This window comes from Sus scrofa, chromosome 13 (genome assembly GCF_054392235.1).
Source record: "Sus scrofa isolate SSC_HxYL_T2T_F1_AM1 chromosome 13, Sscrofa_HxYL_maternal_Yorkshire_Landrace_v2.0, whole genome shotgun sequence".
Taxonomy (NCBI): domain Eukaryota; kingdom Metazoa; phylum Chordata; class Mammalia; order Artiodactyla; family Suidae; genus Sus; species Sus scrofa.
In genome coordinates, this window is record NC_139395.1 from 109,059,301 (window position 1) to 109,083,245 (window position 23,945).

Here is a 23,945-nt window from a genome sequence, read left to right on the forward strand (position 1 = left end):
AAAACTTTCTCAGACGTCCCCTTGCAGATCTGTTCTTAGCTGCCATTGGCCAGGACAGATTCACATATTCATGCCTCATCTGTTACTTATAAAGGGAATAAGACCATGCACAATTGGCTTAGAACAATCCAATCCCCAGAAGAGGGTCCAACATCCAGGGGCACAAGCCTGCACAGAGAGGGGACAAACAAGCGGGAAGGGAGACAAAATGACTGCTGGATAGCAACCAACAGTATTTGTCAAAATCTCACAGGGTTGAAAACATACAGCACATGTCACATTAGCTTCCACTGGCTGAGAAGGTAAAATAGCACTCAGAGCATGGATGGGGTGGGGGGAGCATAACATAATGGATTGTTACTAAAATATTTCAGGGACAAATAGCCAAGATTTAGTGAATACACAGTACATGCCAGACACTAAACTATGCACTTTATGTATGTTAACATATTTAATCCTCACAACTGTTACCTGTATTTTACAGATAAGGAAAAGGAAACAAAGACAAGTAATTCGTCTAACACATCTAGTTAAGTGACAGAGTTAAAATTTGAACTTAGGTAGTCAGGCTCCAGACCCATGCTCTCAATTGCTACATTATACTGCACATGGTCATGTAAAAAGGGTACAAATAGATAAAAAACATCAAATCAACAAATGGATAGATGGAGATGCAGAAACCAAGCCAAAAAGCTAGCTCAGATTTATACACTGTACATTTTATTAAATACTGGGCTTAATTAGAACAAATTAATTTACTTCTGATAGAAGTTTCATTAGAAAAAAATGTGGATGTGTTCAAGTCCTTATTTGACACTGCTTTTTGGCTAACCATTGTATTTTTACTGGTTCGATATTCATTATGGGCAGAAAGAGAGTAGTATTTCATAACAGAACAAAGGAATTTTTCAAGTGGTACTACATTCAAAATATGTAAGAGGAATATTCTCAAAATGTGGGCATGTCCACTACAGAGTATATAATCAGAACATACTTTTTTTTAAATATTTATAATAGCTACAGATAACATTGTTAACTCATGCACAGTAAGTCTTTACTATCTACTGAAGGTTTCTACCTTACACATGAAAAGTATTCATGTCCTAGGGTTTGGCATCAAGCCAAAAGTTAAACCATGATGGAAAATGGCTGTCAAATTGACTTTTCAGACCACCACAGAAAAGCTGTCAGCTATAATATCCATCCTGGAATCGTGACGGCAAATTCCTGGGAGTTGCTTTCTCCTGTGTTTTGATCAAGTCTATAATAGCTGAGAGTACTGCACAGTCTCTGGATTTAGTGTCCTTCCAGTCTACAGGATGGGGGCTTTCAATCTTCTCTTGCAGAAGGATATCTAGTTCCTTTCTTAATTCCTAAAGTTGGAAAAATTGCACATGTTCAATAAGGGAAGATATACTAGCAAACAATGTAATAAAAAGTGACTTTAGCAGGTTCAAGGAATTTCATAAGTAAGCTATTATACAAAAGACTGAAATATTTAGTTGGCAACTAACTAAAGTGTAATTATGAGTAGATGACTTGAGTAAAAAAATTCAAAATTCCATCATATTGAGCCACTGAAAATGGTTCGTAATTATTTCAAAAAACAATTAAAAAAACTATGAATCTATTTCTCAACACAACTGCTCTGCTGAAATAAAGCAAATGTTTAATGTAACTAGATCACAAGACCACATACTAACTTATATGCAGAATCAAAGACAATCATGTAAAGTCAGTCACCTTAACGAGATGGGCAATTCTTGCCGGAGACTGAAAGATAATCCATTCATCTACAGCAATAGTTTCCTGATCACTATCCTTCTGGATGGAAATATCACCTCCAAAAAACAAGAGACAGTATGGGGAAACTTCTGTGCAGTCATACAAGTATATCTATAATGAGAATCAAGGCAAATTAATACATTAAGGTGTCTGAAAGGATTACCACCACATTAACTCAGTAACATCACTAGTATCAATCTGTTAGTGCATTCCTTCTAAAACAGGTATTATCTTGTTAGCGTAATTACAAAGAGTAATATTGAAGAAATACTATTTTAAACAAGCCATTCTTCATCACTTCAGAGAACAAAGGAATTTTATATTTTGCTTCAATATAAAAAAAGCACTATTCTTTAAACAAAATATTTTGAGTGATAAAACACCAATGTAGCTGAAGTTTTCTATTTATCTATAAACAGACTCCCACTTAATATTCTGACCAATACATATAAGGTGTATTGACAGGCAAACAAAATTCTTTGTACAATGTAGATTTCTGTATATCAAAATATCAGTATTTCTTGAAAGCATGCTCTGAAAAAAAAGTATACAAATCAAATAACCTTCCCAATTAAAATAAAAAGATCCATCATGGCAGACCTGCACATTGTAAGTACAAGTTATCTGCTTGAAGTTACGTCATGTCAGAAACAAAATTTTTTTAAGAGAACAGATTTTGTTTATAAATATAAAAACTATACAATTTAAAAAGTACAAGCCTGTTATTCAGAGCCTTATTTTATACATTCACTTACACTACTTGTTCTCATCTTCAGGTGATAGATAAGCCAGTTGTAGTGAAACTCTGTTTGCTCCACGTTAACAGATTTAGGATGAATAGCAACTAGTCCATCAGTTTTTGTGTAAACTTTCACCCTGTAAAAAAATTAAAGTGTAGTTTAAAAAAAAAAAAAAACTCTTGAGGATTCCAAAGCAATCCCAGAATCAAAACCAACTCCAAAAATGAGTTCATTTTATTTCTGCAATATAAACTTTCAAATTTATATTTGAGGAAAGAGAATTTTATTGTAATAAAATATGGAAAAATATCAGCTAAATGTGAATACTCTGGAAGTTTCCATTGTGGCACAGCAGAAATGAAACCGACTAGTACCCATGAGGATACAGGTTTGATCCCTGGCCTCGCTCAGTGCGTCAGGGATCTGGTGTTGCCATGAGATGTGGTGTAGATCCCGCAGACGCGGCTTGTATCCTGCGTTGCTTTGTCTGTGGCATAGTCCGACAGCTACAGATCTGATTTGACCCCTAGCCTGGAAACTTACACATGCCTAAAAAGCCAAAAAAAAAAAAAAAAAAAAAGGAATACTCTGAATCATACAAATCCTATTCTTTTTTTTGTTGTTGTTGTCTTTTGTCCTTTTAGGGCCGCAGCCATGGCATATGGAGGTTCCCAGGCTAGGGGTCCAATGGGAGCTGTAGCCACTGGCCTACGCCAGAGCCACAGCAAGCAACGCCAGATCCAAGCCTTGTCTGCGACCTACACCATAGCTCTCGGCAACTAGGGATCCTTAACCCACTGAGCAAGGCCGGGGATCAAATCTGCAACCTCATGGTTCCTAGTTGGATTCATTAACCACTGAGCCATGACGGGAACTCCCAAATCCTATTCTTAAAGGTATAATTACTCAAAATATTAGAAAGGTGAAAGCATATTTCCTAATTATGTTAATACATATCCTATTCTACTGAAGGACAAAGAATGAAATAAATACCCGAGATAATTCTAAGTGACCAGACCAAGAGAAGTCTACACATTTTACTGTCAATCATGATGCTAATAGTCTTCAATTTACAGAATAACTGTGAAATGATCAATTACAAAATTTCATGTTATGTACCCAAATACAAAAAATGAATTCTGTTTAAAAAGAACTTTAGTTATAAATGATTTTTAAAAACTTATTCTAAAAAAATATGTTTTTAAATGGCCTCAAACCAAACCCCCAATTTGAAAACAGGAATACCTAGAATAAATGTACATAGCTCTAATTTTGTCTGTTCATTCCTATGGGCTTTCCTTTGATAGTCATAAAAATTTTACCTCGATTTGTAGGAGTTTTTAATTATTACTCAACAGGGAGATGTTTTATGGTTTATATAGTAGTAATCACTCCATAAAAATGATAATTCATTAATCCTTCCTATTTATTTTTAAGAGCATCTTTTTCATGGTCCTAGAATCCATAATACTTCTATTGGAATCACGAATGACAGTCATGAGTCATTACTCAGAACAAAATCAGCAATTATTTTTCCTCAGCATGCAATTTAACCAATTTCACCCCTATAACCCTGTATCACTAAAGCAGTAAGGTTTGGCAAATTTTTTCTATACAGTACCAGAGAGAAAATATTTTAGGCTTTGTGGATCCTATGATCTCTGTTACAACTACTCAACTCTGCTAGTGTAGCTGGAAAGCAGGCAGAGACAACAGGTTAACAAAGAAGCACGGCTGTGTTCCAACAAAAATTTACATAAATAAGCTTTTGGCCAGTATGTCAAAATGTGCTAACCTCTGGCTTAGACCAAAACAAAGCATCAATCCAAAGAAAACTATGTTTTTTTCATAAAGCCTTCCCATGATGGCAAAGGAATATAAATATTTGTATTTCAGGAGTTCCCATCATGGCTCAGCAGAAACGAATCTGACTAGCATCCATGAGGACCCAGCTTCCATCCCTGGCCTTGCTCAGTGGAAGGATCCGCATTGCCATGACTGTGGTGTAGGTCACAGACTCAGCTCGGATCTCGTGTTGCTGTGGCTGTGCAGGCCAGCAGCTACAGCTCCAATTTGACCCCTAGCCTGGGAATCTCCAAATGCCCTAAAAAGACAAAAAGAAAAGCTTCGGGAGTTCCCATTGTGGCACAGTGGAACCAAATCTGACTAGGAACCATGAGGTTGCAGGTTTGATCCCTGGCCTCACTCAGTGGGTAAGGATCCAGTGCTGCTGTGAGCTGTGGTATAGGTCACAGACGTGGCTTGGATCTGGTGTTGCTATGGCTGTGGCATAGGCTGGCAGCTGTAGCTCCCATTAGACACCTAGCCTGGGAACCTCCATACGTCACAGGTGTGTCCATAAAAAGCAAAACAAGTTTTGTTTTGTTTCTATTAAGTCATCTGTAGATTTAGGGACATGTATCAAGAATCTGACAAAAATACTGATCTCAAAAAAGCAATTACATCACTTAAAATGTGGATAACCAGCCATGATGGTTAAAATTCATTTTACCCGTATCCTATACCTGAGAACAGGGCTTCTCAACACCAGAATTCTCTGTTGTGGCAGACTGTCCTGTGCACTGTAGAATGTTTACTAGCATCCCTGGCCTCCATCTACTAGATGCTAAAAGTATATATACCTCCAGTTTTAACAAGTGCAAATGTCTGCAGACATTGTCAAATGTACCTGAGGAGGCAAAAACATCCAGGTTGAGAACCAATGGCACTAGGACAATGTCTGCACATTAGTCTATCCTTTGAGGCCTAAATTTTTTCATGTTCACAGACTATCCAACTTTTTAAATTTAATATCAGTTCAAATATTTTAATTTTAATATATAAGGATGTTTTATATGCCTAACAGAAATGCCTAATGTGGCCTAATAAAGCCATAATTTCCCCAGTACTACTAGATACCTATGCCTTTCAAAAAAAAAAATTTGGAATTATTTCTTTAGAACATAATAAATTATTGTTATGAATCCACTGGGCCAGTGATTGCTTTAATGACAGATGACACATATTTCTAACTTAGAGCATCTTCCAAAAGTGTGGCACCAATTCACAAACCACTAGTCATTTGTGACTTTCAGTTTCTCTTTTTCCTCACTAGAATGAGTTCATCTACTGGGCAAAAATACGCTGACCCTATTTGTATTTATATTTAAAAGTTACGCTTTCTTTCTCAAAATAGTGAGCTCACCACAATTTTATTTTCAAAGAGCTAAAGTACAAAATTATCTGTTTTACAAGAGAGGGGAAAAAAATCCTGAAACAAAATCTCTAAGCAATGTTCACCCAGGCACTGGTTTTTAATAGCTGGCTTAGTGTTTTCATATTTACACTGGTATTACATTTTAGTATCATTCTTAGCAAATAATGGATGATGGAAGAGCTGATGTCAGTGAAGCGCTATGAGGGGAAGTGATGCCTATATTAAACAGTTTGTCTTCTCTTTAATGACCAAAAGTAAAAAACAACAATATAGCCCAAATATGAGTAAGAATAAATGTACACTATAAGCCCCTACTGCATTAGAAGACTTCAAGAGACTGAAAGAACTACAAATAATTCATAGTAATCTTCAATGCTTACATTTTTCTTTTTTTACCCAAATTTAGTCGGATTTTAGCAACTTTGGGATATAAACCAGCACAGATGACAGCCTTAATTATCTTCTCATTATCTATTGGGGGTGGGAAAGTAGAGAAAAAAAAGAGTAAAATACTGATACAACTGACAACAGCAGCAAGTTATTTACACTGTATTTTCTGCTTTACCTGAATTTATATTAGATTCTGGATCTTTAGGATTTCTACTGCGTACAAATCCAGCTCCAAGAAGATGCTCAGCAAACTGCCCTTTCATGTTATGCAGCATCTAGGGAGCAATGTTAACAAACAGAACTAGAGTAACTTTCAAACAAGTTTATAGGGGTTATAAAGCATGTACTTTTAAGTAAGTGTAGTGATAAGCTTTCCCTGCTTTATAAAACAGTTGTGCAAAAATGTGCTATTTTGGAGCAGGCATTGGTAAACTACAAAATTTATCAAAATCTGTCTTTGTCAATAAAATTTTATTTGAACGAAGCCATACCCGTTCATCTACAGATTTTCTATGATTGCTTCTGCACTGTAATGGTAGAGATGAGTGGCTGCAACAGAGACCATATTTGTCTGATTTTTTATAGAAAAGGCCTGCCTCTTGTAGGGAATAAACAACTGATATTTAATGATTATTTCACTTTGCAAAAAGACTAACTTTCAAAATTGCTCTCCACCTAATAGTTTGAAAAACAAACAAACAAACAAAAAAACCCAGAAAATCATAAAGAAAATAACCAGTATCTTTACATGTATTGCTGAGACTTAACTATTGTTATATGCTGGCACAAATACTTAAGGCTTGTCTCTTGTTTTATTTTTATTTTCAAGAAAAATCACTATTTGAGTAAAAATGATACATGGCTCATTATAAAGCATTCAAGTAAAATAGAAAAGTGTAAAAGAAGAAATTTCCCTACATTCAATACTGTCAGAAATATTATTAACTAAGTAAATAATACTGCAGGCACTTAGCATCTATAATGACAGAAGAGTTAGCCAGAAATGCTATCCTAAAAATGGGTTAAGTGTACAGCAAAAATTGACAACATTATAAATCAACTATATTTGAATAAAATTTTTTAAAATGGGCTAAGAGTATAGAAAGTGTTTATAAAAGTATTAAATATTAAAAAAGACAGAAATGAAACTGAACTAGAGGAATCTTAATTTTATAATCACAAGAGAGATCCTTGTGAGCTTAAAATAGATTAAGAAACATAAAGTTGGTCATACTTAAGTATACATAGCCCTTTTACAAACTGTGACTTTTAGTTTCCCCACCTAATTTTTCTGTAATTGACTCTCTAGTCTAACTCCCAGTTTTTATTACCATTATTGCTTATTATTCAAAATAACCTTTACACCCTATTCTGGATCCATAATTCCCAATACTGTTTTGTATTTCTTCTATATTCCAATAATTTCAATGTACACCATCAAGTTGGCATAGCATGTACTCTTCACTCCTGAATTCTTTTATAATTCTTTTTTTGTGTGTGTCTTTTTGCTATTTCTTGGGCCGCTCCCGCGGCATATGGAGGTTCCCAGGCTAGGGGTTGAATCGGAGCTGTAGCCGCCGGCCTATGCCACGGCCACAGCAACGCAGGATCCGAGCCGCATCTGCGACCTACACCACAGCCCACGGCAACGCCGGATCCTTAACCCACTGAGCGAGGCCAGGGATCGAACCTGCAACCTCATGGTTCCTAGTTGGATTTGTTAACTACTGTGCCACGATGGGAACTCCTGCATTCTTTTATAATTCTTAACAGGCAGCATTTCAGTCTTAGTGAGTTTTTCAAGAACAGCTCATAGGTGCAATATTTTAAGTGCCTTCTTGTCTGTTTGTCATTTCTCTTTATACTTGAAATAGTATCTTGACTGGATAGAATATCCTAAAATAATACTTGGATTCAGCCATCTTTTCATACTGTGGTCAATTCATTTTTTTCTATTCAGGGAAATGTTCTTACATATATCTTTTTGAACACATATTCAATTACACCCGAATTTTCTTTTTCTTTTTTCTTTTTTTTTTGCTTTTTAGGGCAATATCCATGGAATGTGGAAGTTCCCAGACTAGGGGTCAAATCGGAGCTGCAGCTGTCAACCTACATCACAGCCATACCCACGAGGCATCTTCCACCCACACACCCCAGGTCACGGCAACACCAGATCCTTAACCAACTGAGCAAGGCCAGGGATCGAACCTGCATCCTCACGGATACTAGCTGGGCTCACTACTGCTAAGCCACAATGGGAACTTCCCCAGTTTTGTTTTGTTCTTTTAATTCTAGTAGATTTATAATGTTGTGCCAATTTCTGCTGTACAGCAAAGCAATCCAGTCACACACACACATATACATTTTTTTTTCTCATACTATCTTCCACCATGTTCTATCCCAAGAGGCTGGATATAGTTCCCTGAGTTGTACAGTAGGAACACTTGAATTTTCTACGTAGACACCCATTACCTTCATGATGGATCAGTCCCTGTTTTTCCGTCTATAAGCTTTCTACTGATTAATTTTTTTTTTTTTTTGTAGCTGCATCTATAAACTGTGATTATCTCAAGCCTTTCATCTATGGCAACATTATCCTTTAAAGTGTTGCCCCAAAATTTTGGACTTCCGTTATGGCTCAGAGGAAACAAACCCAACTAGTATCCCTGAGGATGCAGGTTCGATCCCTGGCCTCACTCAAGTGGGTTAAGGATCCAGCATTGCTGCAAGCTGTGGCGTATGTTGCAGACGTGGCTCAGATCCTATGTTGCTATGGCTGTGGTGTAGGCCAGCAGCTGTAGGTCCAATTAGACCCCCAAGCGTTGGAACTTGCATATGCAGCATGTGTGGCCCTAAAAACAAATAAATAAATAAAATAAAAACAAAGTGTTACCCATTTTGCTCCTTGATTCTTTGGTCTCCAATTTGTCTTCTTAGCTCAGCAGTCTTTTCCTTCATTCTATACTGGTTTATTTCTCTTATCTTTGTTTTACTGAATTCACATTCTTAAACTATTCCTTACTACGAAGTTTTTTTTTTTTTTTTTTTTTTTTTTTTTTGGTCTTTTTGCCATTTCTTGGGCCGCTACCATGGCATATGGAGGTTCTCAGGCTAGGGGTCCAATCGGAACTGTAGAAGCCAGCCTACGCCACAGCCACAGCAACACGGGATCCGAGGCCGCATCTGTGACCTACACCACAGCTCAGGGCAACGCCGGATCCTTAACCCAGTGAGCAAGTCCAGGAATCAAACCTGCAACCTCATGGTTCCTAGTCGGATTTGTTTCTGCTGTGCCACGATGGGAACTCCATTCCTAACTATGAAGTTTTATCTTCTTTTGAGATACTAGGTTTCATTCTTTTTCTTCAATGGCTGTAGTATCTTTCAGAGTGGTCAGGACCCTTCTTTTCACTTTGTTAATTAAACACGCTAGATTCAGATTCTTTTACCTCCACAGATTTGTTAAATGTCTACTGCTGGGGTTCACGCCACATAACTGAAGTGTAATATTATGGGGGAGGTAAGGATATTCCTCCTCCAACTGGCTTGAGATTACTTCTCCAGTTCAGTGTAGAGTTTGAAGTTTAATGTGCATCTGCCCTGTTTATATATCGTTTACGTTTTTCTGTTTCACCAATGCCTCCTGCTCAGTGTTTCCTTACTATACCAAGTTAGTTAAGGATAAAAATACCTACCCAAAAGTTAAAGATACTCACCCTATTTGATATTTTAAAATAGATTTTAGGAGTATTAGTGAAGTTTTTCAGGATAAATCAGCAAAATGGACAAAAGGGTGGGTGCAGGAATAGTAAGTAAGCCTCTGTCTTCCTGCTAACCTCTGGACTCTTTAGTTTTTTATTATGTTATAAAACTTTTCTTACTTTGATGCAGTTGATTTAATATATATTCCTTCTATTTTTCTATATAATCATTTGACTTCATTAGACAAACACACATAATTAACTTTGTGTTACAGATCTGATTATACAAAATGGATACATATATTCACTTATCTAGCATATATGAGAATCACTTCAAAACAGTCGCCATTACCTGCAGCGTGTTTGAAGACAGAAAATATTCCCAGCAGTAGTCTTTTTCATATCTGAAACCACGTCGTCTAGCTTCTTCCCAGCCCTATGGGGCAAAGAAATGAAGAAATAGTGATACTGTTCTCCAAAGCAAAGACTACTTAATAGTTTGTCTTTATTTTGGTAATAACTGAATCTCCTACTGGCATATTCATTGTAAAAAAAAGTCAAAGAATTTTGAAATTAACCAACTAAAAAAACAAACTTCTCATGATCCTAGTCATTAAGAGATAACCAAAATAACTATAGTAGAAAGATACTACTCTATACACCAATTACATTTAAATGCTGCAAAGATGTATGATAAAGTTTATCTTCTGATAAGCCTGGCTTTAAGGAATCTATCCTGAATAGTATACACGATTATGATAACTCTACTAAAAAGTTAAATCTGAATATAGGTATAGCTTATTAATGAACAAAAAGAGACCATCTATCATGAATGTTGATAAGACAAAGATATAAATGAATAATAGCAAATAAAATTTTAAAATAAATTATTCACTTGTTCCTTTGTTATTAAAACACAAATACAGACTTCTTCCCAAAAGGGGAAATGTACTGAGGTACCACAAAATTGAAAAATGATATACAATTTTTTTCAAATATTCACCTAATTTTAAACATTGTCATTTAGCAATTTATTCCTAAAACCTATAATACAGATTTTAAGAACTTAAATATGTTCCAATATTACCTCAAATGCATTCACAACTGTGAGGTGGTCACTTTTAGTATCCTTTGCCAATTCCTTTCTTCTTGCATCTGCAACCTTTTCTTTCCCCTACAAACAGATAAAGGCAGCTTAAATCGCTCTGATGGTATATAACAGAGAATGGCATTCTAATAAAAAAATGTATCTAAACAAATACCTATCCTGTGTATCTAAATATATCTAGCCTTTTATTTGTGTATGTCTTACCAATGGAATCACAAAGGGGTCTTTGAAGCTGAGACTAGCAGCAATGGTGAGTACTGGATCTAAGCAACAGAATAGAGCTCCAAAAAGAATCATTTTTCCAATGTGTGGCTCAACTGGTAATCGTGCTAAGTGGACTCCAAGAGGTGTCAATTCTTCTTGTTTATCCAAAGCATTCTGTAAAGTAAAAGTTTATGTTTAAAAGACACTGTGAAGTATCACATTTTAGTTTGCTTAAAAAAAAACCAACAAAATAGGAGTTCATCGTGGTTCAGTGGTTAATGAACCCAACTAGTATCCTTGAGGATGCAGGTTCAATCCCTGGCCTTGCTCAGTGGGGTAAGGATGTGGTGTTACTGTGAGCTGTGGTGTAGGTCACAGGCATGGCTTGGATCCTGTGTTGCTGTGGCTGTGGTGAAGGCTGACAGCTACAGTTGTAATTCGATCACTAGCCTGGGAACCTCCATATGCCACAGGTGCAGCCCTAAGAAAAAAAAAAAAAACCCAGGATACTCCTCACTCTCTTACGTTCAAATGCTTTATTATGTTCCGCTTTAGTTTTCCTCATCAAAAGATAAGTTCTGATATCCTCAAAGGTTAGAAACTTCCTTAAATAAAAACAAAACTAATCCACATTTTGGCTTTACTATAAATGTCAGAAGAGAAATGAGAGTATAAATAAGCAACATTAGCAAGCCTTCAATGAAATACAGAAAATCACCCAGTAAGGCAAAAGAGTTGTGGGAAAATTAAAACAAAAAATGAGACACCGTTGTGTATTTGGAGTATACAATGCATAGCTCCATGGTAGTACTTTAGGAGGCATGAGAAAGGAGGGCAAGAGATAAAAGATACCCAGAATTCCCCAAAATGGGAGTGACTGCCATTCGGATTACCTAGGTAACTTGATCCAGTAATCCCACTGAGCGCAGCTAGAAAAGCTGCTTGAAGACACCAGGAGTTGGGGAGAAACAGAAGTCCAGGGAAGGAACCCAAAATTGGGCGTTTTTCCCCAGAAGAGGCAACAACATAAATCCTCTGTGGCAGAAACTATCACCGTAATCTCCAAGTTTTTATCTAAAGAGACCTTCGTAAATACAATGTCCAGAACAATTCAAAACAAGATTTAAACAACAAAATAATAAAAATATAACTTGTATTGCACCGCCCTTCTTCCATTGGTAACAAGCCGCTAATTTGTTATGAGGTGGGGTAGTGGGAGGTACAAGATAGTAGTTTAAGATTACAAGGATATAGTCTATTGGGTGTAAAATAATCTACAAGCATGTACTGTAAACATAATAGTATTCTGTAATAATTGTAAATGAAGTGGAACTTTTGAAAATTGTACAAAACACTTTTTAGTAAATGAAATCAAAAAAACGAACAAACAATGAGTTCCCTTTGTGATTCAGTGGATTAGATTAAGAACCCAGCATAGTGTCCATGAGGCTGTGGGTTCAATCCCTGGCCTTGCTCAGTGGGGTTAAGGATTAGCTGTTGCCACGAGCTACAGCATAGGTCGCAGATGCAGCTTGGATCTGGTGTTGCTGTGGCTGTAGTGTAGGCCCGCAGCTATAGTGCTGATTCAACCCTGGCTCAGCAACTTCCATGTCACAGGAGCAGCTGTAAAAAGAAAACACACACACACACACACACACACCTAAAACTCATATATACCACATCAGACACAGACCTCTACTAAACTTAATGGAGGAAATAACCTCAATGATATAAAGACTCTTTCAGAGAATAGAAAAAATATATATACAAATATAAAATACTCTGAACTTTCTGAGCCTAGCATAATCTTGTTTACCTACCTGACAAGAAATATTTGGAAAAAGGAAAACTGAATAATCTTATACATGAGAAACTAAAACCAAAATAAACTCAACTGAATCCCAGCAAGTTAGGTTTGTTCCAGGTATGAAAACTGGTTTAACATTAAATCAATGTAATTCAATACATTATAATTTAAACATGAAAAACAGCACGATGCTACAAGCTTGTTAGAGTCAGAAAAGGTGTTTGATAAAATCAATTATACATGTATGATAAAAATCTCTTTGTATACTACGAGTGGAAAATTCCATAATTTGATAGTTTCTACAAAATATCTTCAAAAAACACACTCAATGAATTACTGACAGCTTTCCCTTTGAGATTAAGAACACAAGAATGTACACCATCATATCACTTCTGCTCAACCCTGTCCTAGGGATACTGGATAATAATGGAAGGGATTAAGTAAAACTGCAATTATTTAGAGATGTGACTGACCATAAAAAAAACTATATATAATTATCAGAATAAGTGGGTTTCATAGCACTAATAAACATAAGGTCAACATTCAAAACCAATTTTAGGAGTTCCCATCGTGGCACAGTGGTTAATGAATCCGACTAGGAACCATGAGGTTGTGGGTTTGGTTCCTGCCCTTGCTCAGTGGGTTAAGGATCCGGCGTTGCCGTGAGCTGTGGTGTAGGTTGCAGACGCGGCTCGGATCCCGCATTGCTGTGGCTCTGGCGTAGGTCAGTGGCTACAGCTCCGACTGGACTCCTAGCCTGGGAACCTCCATATGCCGCGGGAGCGGCCCAAAGAAATAGCAAAAAGACAAAAAAAAAAAAAAGAAAAAAGAAAATAGTACATCATAACCAAGTGGGATTTATTTCAGGAATGCAAAGTTGGGTCAGTCTTAAGAAATCAGTGTATATCATATGCCATTTAATAAATCTAAGGAAAAAAAAACCCCAATTTTAATTTCTGTATATCAGACTCACAAGAAAATGAAAAATTTTTAAGTTAACATAGAATCCAAAACTATCACTAACTGAGAAGTAAATCTTTAAACACTGAAACACAGAAGAGAGACTGAATAACTAAATCAATGGGAAAGATCATGTTCCTGTTTGATAAGACTCAATATTATAATTAAGGAGTGTGCCACCAGCTCAAGATAGAAACATACACCAACAGAATAAAGCAGAGCCTACAAACAGACATATAAATCCATAGACACCTCATCTACGACAACAGCTGCAGAACAAAGAGGAAAGGATGTACTTTTCCATAAAGTTTTGGTCAACTGATCTACTTATCTAAAAACTTTGATTTTCTACCTCACCTACACACACACACACAAAACCAACTGCAGATAGATTACATACATAAGTGTGCAAAAGAACACAAAAAAGGTAAAGCAATACATCCTCATGACTCCAGGATAAAGACTTACTAAAGGACAAAAAGCAGTAACAATAAAAAGATTGACACATTTGATATTAAAATTAGGAATTTGTCAAAAACACTATTAAAAAATAGAAAGGTAAAAATACAAACATGTGTAATACACAGTTGACAAAAGGCTCAGACCAAGAGTATACAAAATGTTGGAGTTCCCATCATGGCACAATAGAAACAAATCCGACTAGGAACCATGAGGTCACGGGTTTGATCCCTGGCATTGCGGTGAGGTGTGGTGTAGGTCGCAGACGCGGTTTGGATCCTACGTTGCTGTGGCTCTGGCGTAGGCCAGCGGCTACAGCTCCAATTTGACCCCTAGCCTGGGAAACTCCACATGTAGCAGGTGCGGCCCTAGAAAGACAAAAGAGTACACAAAAAGTATACTATGTCATTTTACAACAGAAAAACAAGCATCAATAATTTATACATGAGACTATCCAAATGGGCAATAAACATGCCTAAAAATTCAATAGTAGTCATGGCAATGCAAATTAAAACCACAACTACTATACACCTATCAACATGCTAAGGGTTGTTGGCACTTCAGAGCTCTGAGAACTCTCTCCTACCACTGGCACTGGTAATAGTGTAACTAGTCCAATAGCTTTGGAAAAATGGTTGGGTGTTAGCTATCGAAGTTAATCATATATATACATTACAACCAAATGAATTCACTCCTAAGTGTATATCCCTGAGAAATACTTAAACATGTACACCAAGAAGCACTGAATATTAAAGAATATTCATACCAGTACTGTATGCAATAGCTTCAAATTAGAAATAACTATAATGCCTTTCAGTGGTAATATAATAACAGAATATGGTAAAGAAATGAAAATGAATGAACTAGGGAGTTTCTACTGTGGCTCAGCAGTAATGAACCTGACTACTATACATGAGGATACAAATTCGATCCCTAGCCTTGCTCAGTGGCCTAAGGATCTGGCATTGCTGCAAGCTGTGGTTCAAGACTCTCCCGTGCTGCTGTGGCAGTGGCATAGGCTGGCAGCTGCAGCTCTAATTCAACCCCTAAACTGGGAACTTACATATGCTGGAGGTGCTAAAAAACAAAAAAGAAAGAGAATGAATGAACTATAGCTAAAAGCAATTAATACACATGAATCTCAAATTTTTCAGTAAAAGAATTCAGAGCCTAGTGTCCCCTTTCAAAAATTAAAAATAAAGCTCAAAAAACACCCCCCCCACATCCTATATAAATTCACATAAAGTTTGCAAAGGATTAAATTAAACCGAGCTCTTTACAAAGGCGTATACTGGAATGGCAAAACCAAGAAAAGCAAGGGATTACCATTCAAGTCATGACAGAGGTTATTTTTGGGGACTGAATAACAGCAGAATGATTGGAAGAGTATGAGGTGGGCTTTTAGGATAATGGAAATGTTTTTAACTTCTTAACATGAATAAAAACAACATAGTGCCTACTTTGTAATAAATCATTAAGCTGGACTTTTTTTTGTCTCAATTTTTTTCAGGTGAAGTACAAAAGATTTACAACGTTTCAGGTAAACAGCAAAATGATTTAGTTATGTATCTACATTATCTTTCAAATTCTTTTCCATTACGGGTTACTACAAAATATTGACTATAGTTCCCTGTGCTATGTAACAGGTCCTGTTTTTCACCTACTTTATATATAGTAGTGTTTAATCTGTTAATTCCCAATTTCTAATTTCTCTCTCCCCCTCTTCCCCTTTGGTAACTGTAAGTTTGTTTTCTACATCTGTGAATCTATTTCTGTTTTGTAAGTTCCTCTGCATCATTCTTTTCTTTAGATTCCATATATAAGAGATAACATATGTCTTTCTCTGACTTGTTTCACTTAATATGACGATCTGTAAGTCCATCTGTGTTGCTACAAAGAGCATTTTTTCCTTCTTTTTTTATGGCTGAGTAATATCCCACTGTATATATGTACCAAATCTTCTTTATCCATTCCTCTGTTGATGGACATTTAAGATGCTTCCATGTCTTGGCTACTGTAAACAGTGCTGATGTGAACACGGTGGTGCATGTACATTCGGATTATGGTTTTCTCCAGATATATGACCAGGAGTAGGACTGCAGGATCATGTGGTAACTCCATTTTGTTTTTTAAGGAACCCCCATATTGTTTTCCACAGTCGCTGCAACAATTTACATTCCCACCAACAGTGTTGGAGGGATTTTCCTCTTTTTCCCCATACCCTCTCCAGCATTTATTGTTTATAGACTTTTTTTTTTTTTTTTTTTTTTTTTTTTTTTTTTTGCCTTTTTGTCTTTTTGTCTTTTGCTGTTGTTGATGTTGTTGCTGCTATTTCTTGGGCCGCTCCCGCAGCATATGGAGGTTCCCAGGCTAGGGGTCGAATCGGAGCTGTAGCCCCTGGCCTACGCCAGAGCCACAGCAACGCGGGATCCGAGCCGCTCCTGCAACCTACACCACAGCTCACGGCAACGCCGGATCGTTAACCCACTGAGCAAGGGCAGGGACCGAACCTGCAACCTCATGGTTCCTAGTGGGATTCGCCAACCACTGAACCACGACGGGAACTCCTGTTTATAGACTTTTAAATGATGGCCATTCTGACCAGTATGAGTTGATGCCTCATTTAATACTGGAATGGCAAGCTGTATTTCACAATAAAAAGGTTAAGGTTTTTTGCTTTTTTTTTTTTTTTAATGTAGGGTTCAGACCCGTTGCTGGCAAGGATACACAGGGCCTTTTTTTATAATTTTGTTGCCTGCAAATGGCTAATTAGGACTGGTTCTTAAATTCAGTTGGGAGAGAGCAAAGCCCATTCTGGCTTCAGAGTCCAGCTATCCTGTGGTCATCTTTCTCCACCACAGGTAAGGTGATTCTCTGATCACCACATCTGGCTCTCTATTGCTATGTTTTATTAGATAAAATTCTGGAGGGGAAGAGAGGTCAGTAGTAAAACTGCACAACTCCCTAAAATGCCAATAACCTCACTAAATCTAACTGAAATTCCAACAAAGATGGTCAGATAAGTTACAAAGGCTTTTCACTTAAACAACTCATTATTCCCATTGAGCTATTTCAATGTTTTCATATGGACTAAATTCTCAAAATTATCTGTATAGATTGCTCAAATAAAATTGAGAAGTGAAATACATCTTTAGCATACCCAACCCAGCAAAAATCAACAGAATTTTAGCACTGACAAAAAAATGTTTATTTCTGTGATGTTCATATGGTAGCTACCTACTGAGCATCTAAAATGTACGTGTGACCAAGATACAGAATTTGTAATTTGTAATTTAATTCCAATATTTAAATGTAGTCATGTGACTGGCAGATATCTGTGTTGGACATCACGGCTCTAACTTCTTTCTCTCCATTCTGGGCACTGACTCATAGCCAGTCCCATGCCTCTTCTCAATGTAGTCTTGTGTAGGGATGGCTACCCACTAAGTGGTCACTTGACTAAAGACACTGCAACTAGTTCCTTAAAATGCTGACTTCATAAAAGAAACCAAAGAAAAAAGCTGTTAAGAATAAAATGATCGGTAGAGGGATATATTTTGGAGAAAAGCTACCTCCATACTGTCATTAAGTTACTTGGATTTGACAAACGCTCTACATACATGGTAACCAGAAAGAGAAGAATAAAACAGCTAAATTCATTTCCAGAACACAAATGAAGGAGCTCCCACTATGGCACAGTAGGTTAAGAACCTGACTGTAGCAGCTCTGGTTGCTACAGAGGTGTGGGTTGGATCCCTGGCCCACTGAAGTGGTTTAAAAGGACCCCGCATACGCTGCAGGTACAGCCATATTAAAAAAATATATACAAGTGAAGAGGACCCATAACTGAAAGATTTCAAGACTGTATGTAATTTTAAATCAGGCCTACAATGAAAAAAAAAGTATGGAAAGAGCCCAAAAAGATAAGAAAATCACACAAGTATCATTTCATAACTTTCTGATGTTTCATACTCCAAGCTGAACAAAGAGTGAATCAAATTTGACACTACACATTCATTGGCCTACCTTGCAGTAATGAGAGTAAATTGTATAATTAGCTGGCTTGCTTACTTCACACTCTAAGTTAGAATTAAAAACCAAATCAAAATTACCAGTTCCATCAGATGTTTTATGGAGAGTGACACTGCTTCATTCGATGGTGGATCCATTAGCCTACTTAGAAAGTAAGCAATTCCCCCTAGTCTTAAAATCTGTAGCAAGACAAATAATTAAAATGTCATATGTTAAGAGTTTAGTCCTGCTTATGTCACTCACTTGAGTAAAGCATCAAACCCTAATGTGAGTTTCACGTTATTTAACCAAAATAAGTTAAAATTATCTATGATTTATAAAAAACATGTTTAAAGACCAACATACTACTAACACCCACCAGCTCCATTAATGATCAAAGTAGCTGGTTAAAATCTCAACAAACAAGCTGACTACCAATTACCTTTGAAATAAGGTGGCTGGCTGGGTAATTACATCAAAATATATAAGATGTTGAAAAATGCTAAGTAGTTTATAATGAGGAATAATCTTAAGATGATGTAGTTAACAAAAGCTAAGATTTAGACAAAACTATGTGCCAGGCACTGTTTTAAAAATTTTATGTGAAGTTAATTTAAATAACTTGCCAAATGTAACAGAACTAGTTTGCCACAGGAGATGAGATGCAACCACAGGTAGTCTGGCTCCAGAGCAGTACATAATTAAAAACTGTTTAATGAACATCTCACGGAAGCTTAAAAACAGTTTGCAGTTGACCTTTGAAGGGGTTTGAACTGTATGGGTCCAACTTACATGCAGATTTTTTTTTTTTCCAATAAATACAGTACTTGTACTTTCATTTCACAGATAACTTTAAGTGTGGGAAAAGTTTGTGTTCAATAATAGCTCACAATATGTGGAATCAAAAAAACAAAGGTTTGAGTCCTGATTCCATCCAAACTGTTTCAACTACCCACCCCTGGGTGAGTCATTTATCCATTCCCTTGAAGAGAAGGCAGTACGTGGTTTTCGGCACCCTTAACTCCCAAGAAGCAAGAGGATCAATTGTACTACCACACAAAAACAATTCATGGTAAAAATTCTTTCTGGCAAGTTAATATACTACTTTCTTCTATAAAAGATGCTGAAAATTGGAACCCCATTTACTTTCTTACTTTCTTCCACCTAATTTACCTTTATTTGTAAACAAAGTTCTTCCAAAGGTGTTCTCAAAATTTCTGGTAGTTGATAGTCATCTAGAAGGCTTGCTCTAAGACCATTATACAGATGATAGCAATGACCAGGTTGAACTCTTAAAAAAAAGGAAAGAGGAGAGAGTATTATCAGTGACTTTTTAAGAACTCCAGAGTTATCTATTTCTTACAAGCCATATGGTAACTAATTTACTTAATTACTATTTCATTTTAATTAGTCATATATAGTCTATCTCCCCATCTGTGTTTTTTTTTTTTTCCCCTTTCCTTTTTAGGGCTACACCTGCAGCATGTGGAAGTTCCCAGGCTAGGGGTTGAATCAGAGCTGCAGCTGTGGGCCTATGCCACAGCCATAGCAACACTGGATCTTTAATCCACTGAGCGAAGCCAGGGATCAAACCCACATCCTCACAGATACTACATCAGGTTCTTAACCCACTGAGCCACAATGGGAACTCCTCCCCATCTGTTTTGACTAAATCTACTCACCCTTAGTCCTAGTTTTAAAAAATACAGACTCCCTTCCCCTAACAATAATTTAGTTCCCTATTTCTATCTTACAGATTCCAGACTGCCATGCACAACAATAGCAGTACACTGAGGTTAATCTCTTTGTGTCTTGTGAGCATTTTATGCACCAAATCCTGGCATTATGTTCTCCTGTCTATATTATTTTAAAAGCATTCAGGTATGCATTACTTAGCGAATTTGCAGAGGGATGTTGGAAACTCTTATTTTTTACTGTTTGCATCTAGTGACCTGAATGATAATATTCTTTGCATAATGCTAAGGATAGATGTGAAGAGGTGAAGAAATGCATGCCATCTTCAAGCAGAATAAATATTTGTAGAGGAGCTTGTTATTAAAGGAGAGGGAGGCCATTTTTCTATAGGAATAAAAATAAATTCTATAAATCTTAGCTATTTCTGTCATGAGTCTACAAAGACCCATTATCTACTATATAGCATGCCTGTAGAAACTAAAAGAGAGCCTTCTTCACATAATTAATATAGTTTGCTCTGGACTTCAAAATAATTATCAATCTAATTAGGGTTTGTTAAAGGAATTTATACATACAGAGGACTATTTTCAATTAGAATTAAAGCACTGTGATTCCAGTTAACTTTCACCAGGATAATGGGGAAAACAAATTAGATACAATGTAATACTTCATTTCTATAACTGTTTCATGGATCAAACCTAAGGCCTAGTGTGTTTACTACTCATTTATAAAAGTGTGGCAAAACCCATTCACCACTGCATAGACTTTTTGAATCAATATTCAGCAGCGATGGTCTATGTGGGAAAATCCCAGTCTTGCTAGGTTCCCAATCAAGTTATCCCTTGTTTACTGATTAGAAGGTACATTAAGCACAGCACCAACTGCATAATCTAATAAACCACCTAGAAGTCAAGTCACACTTCCATAATCAACAAAGATGATATCAACTGAGTCAGAGCTTTAAAGATACAGTACAAACTTTAAACAAATGGTTGATAAAGTGGTCGGTAAAGTTTTCTTTCCACTCTCCTTTCCTGACTTCAGTGAATATCTAAAGATTAATGGGCATCTTTTTGTTTTACCAATAAGAGGCAAAGGAAAAACTCTAAAGAAAACTCCAGACATGATTCTACTACTCAAATGAGTAAAGGTGTAAAAATGTTGTCAAGTATACATTAAAACAAATAATAAGTGCAATTATTTGTGTTAAAGGCAAGTCTTTTTTCCTATCATTAGGACAGATATTTTTATTTTTCATTCTATCACCACACCAATGGGACAAAGGTATTTTCATTGCTAACTGATAGTGAGTGGAAAAGCTAGTAGAGCTGTGAAGTATGGTGATTAGAAGCCCACACTGTGGAGCCAGACCACATGGATTCAACTTCTGGCTCGCCTACCAAAGAATCTGTGTGACTTTGGAAAGATGAATTAATTTCTTTGCGCCTTAATAATAATAAATTACTTCGTAGCATTGTGGTGAGAATTAGGCAAGTTAATGTATGTAAAGTGCTCAGAAGATGACCTGACATTCAAATATTATTAGCATACCATTGTTAGTAATGTATGCTTAAAAAGAAGAAATTATAACTAATATAATAAATAAAAATATTAATTCTAATAAACCATATTGATAGGTAGAAAAATCACAAAAGAAAAAACTTGGCAGATAATTTTTCCAAAGCAACCATGATGTAAAGAGCTTCCCCATTTAAAAATGTGTTTGCAGTTAAGTTTTTAGAAATATGAAATGTACCTCTCCTAAATATTTTTATTTTTTTATTTTTTTATTTTTTTCTCTTTTTTAGGGTTGCACCTGCAGCATATGGAGGTTCCCAGGCGAGGGGTCTAATCGGAGCTGTAGCCGCCGGCCTACACCACAGCCACAGCAATGCCAGATCTGAGCCACATCTGCAACCTACACCATAGCTCATGGCAACGCTGGATCCTTAACCCACTGAACGAGGCCAGGGATTGAACCCATAACCTCATGGTTCCCAGTCGGATTTGTTAACCACTGAGCCACGACGGGAACTCCCTAAATATTTTTATTTTTTTATTTTTTTTTTTTTTTGTCTTTTTGCTATTTCTTTGGGCCGCTCCCGCGGCATATGGAGGTTCCCAGGCTAGGGGTTGAATCGGAGCTGTAGCCACTGGCCTACGCCAGAGCCACAGCAACGCGGGATCCGAGCCGCGTCTGCAACCTACACCACAGCTCACGGCAACGCCGGATCATTAACCCACTGAGCAAGGGCAGGGACCGAACCCGCAACCTCATGGTTCCTAGTCGGATTCGTTAACCACTGCGCCACGACGGGAACTCCTCCCTAAATATTTTTAAACGCCAGCAACCACATTTTGCTACATAAAACTTTCGTGTGTTCTAAAGGCTTCAGTCAAAGCTCCCATCTTACCTTCCAGCTCGACCTTTCCTTTGTTTGGCATTAGCTTTACTAACCCACTCAGCAGACATTGTACTGATGTTGTTCTGTGTATCAAAGTGTGTCTCCTTTATTTTTCCTCCATCTATCACATAAACTACATCATCTATGGTAATGCTGTTTGGAAATAGATACATAAAAATGTTAGAAACACATCAAAAATACACTAACCTATAACAGGCCTACAAGTGGGGATATTTAGAGCATTTTTTTAAACTGAATCAAACTGACTGAATCAAATTGACTCAAGATTTTCACCACTCTTCTCACATTTACCAACATAATGGGGATCAAGCAGCAAATCACAGGCAACATCAGCACTTTCAGTGGTACCAGTCCTACAGATCACAGGCTAAACTGCAATGTTCCCACAGCCAAACTTCATAGTTTGCCTGAGGACCCTCACACCTATCTTTGGGGGCCCTCCAGTACCATGATTAAGTATCAGCTTCTATAGGACAATCTGCTATAGTGACTGTACTGATATATCACTATCTCTAAAGGGATTATAATACATTCTAAGGGCTATATATAACTAAGACCAAACTGCCAAACAATTCCACCCCCAACCAGAAAACCTGACCTCAGTTCCCATGCGTTTCAGGAAAGCTTTGAAACATCCACTTTAAAGGCTATTTCTAAAAACTCAGTACAGGTTAATATAACAACAACAAACCACAAAACCTATGTTCACTACCATGACTATGTTAAAATAGCTTTATTTTTAAGAGATTACAAAGTATTTTACAGAAAAAAAAACTTAAGGTGTGTTAATAATTTATGGGGCTCAAACTAATCATCAATAGTCCTTAATTAAAACAACCTTTACCTAGTCTCTGCAATGTTGGTGGCAATTACTATTTTCCGAACACCAGGAGGGGTTCTTTTAAATACCTGTAAGATAAAATACAACAAAATCCTAAGAGTGAATTAAATTCTGATACATCATTCTTGCAATCAGAGGAATTACTTTAGATATTGTTCATTTTGGCATTCTGTGTTTACTCACTGACATATGCATCTAATATTCACAGATATATTTATAAGATATGTCATCTTCAATACTACAAAATCCCCTTTTAGTAAACCAAACTAAATCTTTCACACATGTCACAACCTTATCACAAACAAGTTTCAAATGAAGTATGATAATTCAAATTTATAATGTGAATTTATATATATTTAAATAACATAAATTACTGTGATATTTAAATATAATTTTAAATTTACGGTTTTTAACAAATGCTGGTGAGTACAAATGTCTTATACAGGCAAGCTTTTAAGGGAGAGGGACAGAAGTTAAGTTTAAGAATTATGAATTACCCGAAACCATATAAGTTAAGATCACCAACCAACCAGGTAGAGGCCTAATCATTGGAAGTGGAATCACAGTCAGCTGACCATGCCACCATACACTAGAGATC

At 36.7% G+C, this 23,945-nt stretch overlaps 1 protein-coding gene across 5 annotated transcripts in view; it reads right to left on the reverse strand.

Annotated features, from left to right (window-relative positions):
* Nucleotides 1-432: 432 nt before the first annotated feature.
* The window catches only part of DHX36 (DEAH-box helicase 36), a 49,770-nt gene continuing 26,257 nt past the window's right edge, over nucleotides 433-23,945 (reverse strand). For 4 of the 5 annotated variants that reach the window (XM_021069687.2, XM_084990074.1, XM_021069688.2 and 1 more), the window contains 12 exons: nucleotides 23,351-23,415; nucleotides 22,495-22,638; nucleotides 19,559-19,676; nucleotides 18,487-18,585; nucleotides 11,149-11,322; nucleotides 10,924-11,010; nucleotides 10,189-10,272; nucleotides 6,308-6,407; nucleotides 6,123-6,213; nucleotides 2,541-2,661; nucleotides 1,744-1,896; nucleotides 433-1,373 (listed from right to left, as the gene is read on the reverse strand). In XM_021069687.2, the coding sequence (XP_020925346.1) occupies nucleotides 1,188-1,373; nucleotides 1,744-1,896; nucleotides 2,541-2,661; nucleotides 6,123-6,213; nucleotides 6,308-6,407; nucleotides 10,189-10,272; nucleotides 10,924-11,010; nucleotides 11,149-11,322; nucleotides 18,487-18,585; nucleotides 19,559-19,676; nucleotides 22,495-22,638; nucleotides 23,351-23,415 (1,422 nt within the window). In that variant the 3' untranslated portion in view covers nucleotides 433-1,187. Of the gene's footprint in view, nucleotides 1,374-1,743; nucleotides 1,897-2,540; nucleotides 2,662-5,050; nucleotides 6,214-6,307; nucleotides 6,408-10,188; nucleotides 10,273-10,923; nucleotides 11,011-11,148; nucleotides 11,323-18,486; nucleotides 18,586-19,558; nucleotides 19,677-22,494; nucleotides 22,639-23,350; nucleotides 23,416-23,945 lie in introns of all 5 variants that reach the window. The other variant, XR_014824212.1, reaches the window with a different exon arrangement.